This window comes from Bison bison, unplaced genomic scaffold (assembly GCF_000754665.1).
Source record: "Bison bison bison isolate TAMUID 2011002044 unplaced genomic scaffold, Bison_UMD1.0 scf7180017858770, whole genome shotgun sequence".
NCBI classification, from domain to species: Eukaryota; Metazoa; Chordata; class Mammalia; order Artiodactyla; family Bovidae; genus Bison; species Bison bison.
Window position 1 is genome coordinate 1,760,043 of NW_011489342.1, and position 5,497 is coordinate 1,765,539.

The 5,497-nt window shown below is 54.9% G+C and overlaps 1 protein-coding gene across 5 annotated transcripts in view; it reads right to left on the reverse strand.

The window, feature by feature from the left end:
• GHRHR (growth hormone releasing hormone receptor) overlaps nucleotides 1-5,497 on the reverse strand; it is a 16,039-nt gene that overhangs the window by 9,756 nt on the left and 786 nt on the right. For all 5 annotated transcript variants that reach the window (XM_010829153.1, XM_010829186.1, XM_010829168.1 and 2 more), the window contains exons 2-4: nucleotides 2,031-2,133; nucleotides 1,795-1,902; nucleotides 938-1,035 (exon numbers count right to left, since the gene is read on the reverse strand). In XM_010829153.1, coding sequence (XP_010827455.1) covers nucleotides 938-1,035; nucleotides 1,795-1,902; nucleotides 2,031-2,133 — 309 coding nt within the window. The remainder of the gene's footprint in view (nucleotides 1-937; nucleotides 1,036-1,794; nucleotides 1,903-2,030; nucleotides 2,134-5,497) is intronic.

Sequence of the window (5,497 nt, forward strand, 5' to 3'; positions counted from 1 at the left end):
GGGGAGGGAAGCGGGGGTGGAGGGGGAAGGATATCAAGATGCTTAACTCTAGCTGCTGCTGGGAGATGGGGGAAAGAAGCTGCCACAGAAACTGTGCGTCCCTGGGGAGTGACAAAGCTCAGGAGGAAATCAGGCTTGTTTATTGACATCCAGCTTGCTCATTAGCTTGGGAACACGACATCCGCAAATAAAGGGGAGAGTAGGAACAGCTTCAAGGCTAAGCTCTTTCCACAAACAAGTATTTGAATCAATCAACTCAGCCTGGATCCCGGAGATGGAGACAGAAGGTGTAGCCTTGCGGGGAGGGGATTGATCAGGGACCCAGCTCCCCTGAGGGATGCAGGCAATCACCCCTGACTGCCCCTCCCTGACTCAGTCTTTTTATCTGAAAGAATGTCAGACTCATGCTCTGCCTTCAGGGCTGGAGGGAGAGAGCTATGGGGTTATGGGAATGGAAGCAATTTGCCAAGGCACTGCTCAGTTTGGAAGCATGGAGTGTGCTGCTGGGGTAGGAGTCACTTCCATCATTGGGTTTCCCTCGCTGTCCCACAGCCATGCACACCACTCCACAGACTGAGGATCAGAGAGGGCAGGGAGCTTTTGCAGTGGTCCTTGCCCAGAACAACTCAGAGCCTTTGTTTCCCGCAACCACCCCCAGCTCCCAGTCCTGGAGCTGGGGCACAGAGAGGGTGTCGAGGAGACACTGGCCAGGTAACACTGCCCACCCTGCCTTCTGCCTCCCTCTTCCTCCTAGCAGCGTAGCCCACCTGTCACTCTGGAGCAAGTTGCTCTCTACTAATTCTCACTCCCTCTCTTCCAGCCATCTTCCAGAAGTGTGCTGTCATTCACATTCCGACCCGCCAACTTCAATGGAAGTGGCAGCCCCTACCATCGTGTAGTCTACCGGCCACACAAACATCCGTGACGAGCCTCTCACCTCCTCAGTCAGCAGCTCCAGGGGCACAGGGCAGGCCTCGGGATAAGGCGGGAAGGGCTCCGACCAGCCTGCAATGGTGCAGTCCCTCTTCACAGCCCCTAGGAGGCAAGCGGAGCCGGGGAAGCTGAGATGTGATCAGGACGACTTCCCCCTCTCCCCAGGAAGGTGGGGGAGCCGGGAGTGACCCTGGTCGAGTCTGCACAGACAGCTCATCTCTGCAGCAGAGAGAGGGGAGCCTTTTCTCCTGAGGCCTGGTGTCCTGCCTGCTTGGGACACCTTCTGGGACCTTCCTTTCTGGCCTCAGACTCACCTTCTGTTAATTGAGAGAACAGTTTCCTTGGAGCAGAGTAGAGAACTGGGTCCCCAGCATCCTAAAGAAAGGAGGCCCTCTCTGCCACCGGAGGAACCATCCACCGCAGACAGGTGAGGCAGAGCATGGCTGCCCTTCCACTCTCCCCGACAAAGCAACCGTTAGCACCTTATGGGGAGATTGACTCTGCCTCTCCACCCCCATGGCCAGTCCTCCTGCTCACACCTCCTGCTCACACCTCCCGCTCACACCCAGAGAACAAGTGCTCAGTGCCTGACCCCAAGCACAGCACTCCCAGGCCCAACCGCACCCTCTGTGCAGCTAGGGCTCTTGTTCTCCCCAGGTCACAGGAGGTCAGGAAGCTGAGGCTCAGGGAGGGTAACTGACTCATCCAAGTTCATAACTAAAGACAAGAAGGAATAAGGCAGTGCTCAATCCAGGTCTGCCTGACTCCAAAGCCAAGACGTGGCCACCGCATTCTACCACCGCCCAAGGAAACCACCTCACCTCGGCTCTTCCCCCCATCTCCACCGCCAGCACCCCTCACCTGGCTCCGAGCTGAAGTGAGAGAAGAAAGCCGGGCAGGGGAGGCTCACCCACTCGCCGGAGCCCGCCATCGGCCAGCACAGCAGCCCATCCCAGATCCTAGGGCAGCCTAGACAGCGAAGTGGGAGCAGGAGGGACTCAGCCCAGGGGACAAGCTTGTCCACCATCCTGAGCGGTGCAACTGAAGGAGATGGAGAAACCCACGACGAGCCACCTCCTCCCTCCCCAGCCCCGTACCCAAGGTGGAGTTAGGCATCCCTTCCACAGCTTGTAGACATGCTTGCTCATCCTCTCGCAGCTGAGTGATGACATCACATTCTGGGTGCACGTGGCCCAGGACCTGTGCAGCAGAGGATGAATGACATGAGCCAAGCCAGTGTGTGCTTCTTCTAGGTTGGCTGGTCAAGTGATCTGAGGACAGAGGTAAAGCCTGATTCGTTTCCACAGCTGGGCTCTTAGTTAGGTACAGGGACCAGGTTCATCAAAGAAACGCAATGGCTATTTGGATGAAAGGCAGGCAAGCAGGGAAGGAGGGAGGGAGAATAAATGGAGATTTGGACAAAGGCTTCCCCTTTTCAATTCATGGAAGTCAGTTCTGAGACACATTAAGTAAAAGCCTTCAGAAGACGGCATGGGGATGGTCAACTCAACAATGCAGCCGTGTAGTGGCTTTTTTTTCTTGCCATGAGTGAGGTGAAGGAGCAAATGAATGTCTTCATGGATGAATGAATGAATGGGTAACTGTGTGGCCCGCTGGTAGAATGAGTGAATATACATACAGAATATAGATAGATGGACTTCTCAGGTGGCGCTAGTGATAAAGAACCCTCCTGCCAATGCAGGAGATGTTAGAGATATGGGTTAGATCACTGGATCAGGAAGATCCCCTGGAGAAGGGCATGGCAATCCACTTTGATATCCTTGCCTGGAGAATCCCATTGACAGAGGAGCCTGGTGGGCTACAGCCCAAGGAGTCGCAAAGAGTCTGACTGAAGCAACTTAGCACACATAAAAAGATGGATGACTGGACGCATGGATGCATGGTGGATGGGTGGATGGATAGGGGGATAGGATGCACATAGAAATGGATGGGTAATGGACGATAGATGGAGGGATACCTGCCTTGACGTGCAGCCCAACAATCAGATCATTCACAGGGAATGATCTCTGTGATCAGCTAGGAAACAAGCTGCTTTTCTGGAAACCCTCTAGCAGTAGTTCTGAAAGTGTGCCTCTAACTCAGCCAGAGATCAACTGCAATGAGCCAAGAATACGCAGAGATCTATGGCTGGATCTAGGACTTCACATTTTAACAAGTTCTCCAGGGAGCTGGAGTCAAAGGCAGGAATTCTTAACACCTCTCCCTCCCATTCCCCCAGACTGGAGAAAAGCTGACCATCCAACAGGGCACAGCCCCAAACAGACACATGAGAAGGAACTCAGCTTTACAAGACACGCTCCTTACACTGTGAACATGGATCCACATCCCAAGTTTGAATCCAACATATACATCAAATTCAATCAGTGTAGATTTCTGTCCCCAAGGATTTACCAGGGAAGAGTGTGGAGAAGGCAATGGCACCCCCCTCCAATACTCTTGCCTAGAAAATCCCATGGACAGAGGAGCCTGTCCTCTGTCCATGGGGTCGCAAAGAGTCAGACACGACTGAGCGACTTCCCTTTCACTTTTCACTTTCATGCATTGGAGAAGGAAATGGCAACCCACTCCAGTGTTCTTGCCTGGAGAATCCCAGGGACGGTGGAGCCTGGTGGGCTGCCGTCTATGGGGTCCCACGGAGTTGGACACAACTGAAGCGACTTAGCAGCAGCAGCAGTGTGGTGAGGAAGAGAGTTAACACCTGGTCCTGATATATCTAATACAAACTGAGCAGGGGCCGGGCAAGCACTACTGGAGGGTGGCCCTTCTCGCAAGGACTGAGGAGGTGGCATTTGAGCTGAATGTTTGAAGAGAAAGGAGCATATTTTTAGAACGTGCCCAGACAAGAGAGTGGGCAGATGTACCTGAGTTGCGTGAGGGGAAAGCCCTGCCCATGGCCATCCTCACATCCACATGCGCACACACAAGCCCCCAGTGTCTGGCACAGAGTCCATGTCAGCAGGCGGTTCATTAACTCCTAGTGTCCTTTGACAGAAGCCCAGGCACGGCAAAAGCATAGTGGGTATGAGACAGTGGCTGGGGTCAGAGACGTCAAACACTAGAATGGGGGCGGTCGACAGTAGGTGACCACATGGAAGGGACCCCAAGGCCAGAGGGCTAGGAGAGGACCTGGAGACGCTGACCAGTAAGGAGGGTCACCCCCATCAGACCCGCCCCTGCAGGGGAGGACACCCCTGTCCTGACCGGCTGACCCCAGTCCCCCAAAGCCAGCTTGGGCTCAGCTCTGCCACCTCCTGCCTGGGCCCTGGGACCTCACCATGCAGATTCCACCTGCAGCCCCGGCTCTGGATCTCCAATCTGGGAGCACTTCTTGGCTTCTTCCCAGGACTCAGTGAGCCTAGTGCCACTTCAGAGGAGAACCCCAGTCTTACCTCCCCCATACATCCACAACAGCAGTGGGGTAGATGGACAGGGCGGGGCCTGATATGGGACCATGGGCTCCATCTGCCCTCCTCCCCTCCACATCTACAATCCCATCCTTTCCTGAGACGCCTTCTCAGGGCCTGACTATTGGACCACCGAGGCCAAAGGAACTAGGACCCCTGGTGGGAAGCCTCCCACCAAAAGGAGAAACAGACAGCCACCACACTTCCCAAGGGAAGAAAAATTCAGGGAAGCTCAACTCATGACTCAGGTGTGTGGTCACAGGTGGAAACTGCCAGGGGTGAGAAGACGTGGATCATTCCAAGACTTATCCCAATATTCTGGTTGGATCCCCAACTACTCACCTTGGGATCAGGGATCATCTAGCCTGTGTCCAGGACTCCACTCCTCCTGAGGGGAGACTGTTGTCCTGTATGCCTTGGCCTGGCTGACCATGGCTATAGCTGACCTGGGCTCTGTGCAGGACAGAGCCCACACCAGGAGACTGGGATTTAGTGCTAACCCTGACCCTGGCACCAGTGACTGAGTGACCCCCACAGGATTTCAGTCCCCCTTCTAGAATAATGCATTTCCTGTGGGGTGCACACAGATGAGAAGGAGGAGGCCCCACTCTGTGCAGTGCGGGGTGGGCAGTAGAAGTCACCCATGATGCACTGCAGGCCCAGCCTCCAACAAGTCAGATCCTTCTCCAGGCACAATAGCTCAGCGGGGCAGATGTTATTTTCTTCTTTTACAAAAGAGACAAGTGAGGCTCAGAAAGGGACTTACCTAGGTCACATGGCAAATCCACAGCACCGGTATCAAAGCCCAAAGGCCGTGCGCAAAGAGCAGGTGCAGCCCCGGCCACACATACACACTCACACACACACACACTCACACACATGCACACACTGTTAAACACACACACAGTCACACACAAGCCAGTGGAGGAAGAGGGCAACCTCAGTCCCATGAGCTCGCAGGAGACCCTGGGAGCTGCAGCTTCCAATCTGGGACTGTGTCTCCCATCCTGGTCCCCAAGTCACTGTCACTTGTACTAACTCTGGGAAAGTACACCCCTCCTGGCAGCCCGCTCCCCAGCCTTCTGGGCCTCGGGACTGTACCTGATTGTGGAAAGCTGCTCAGGGCCCAGGGTGTGCCC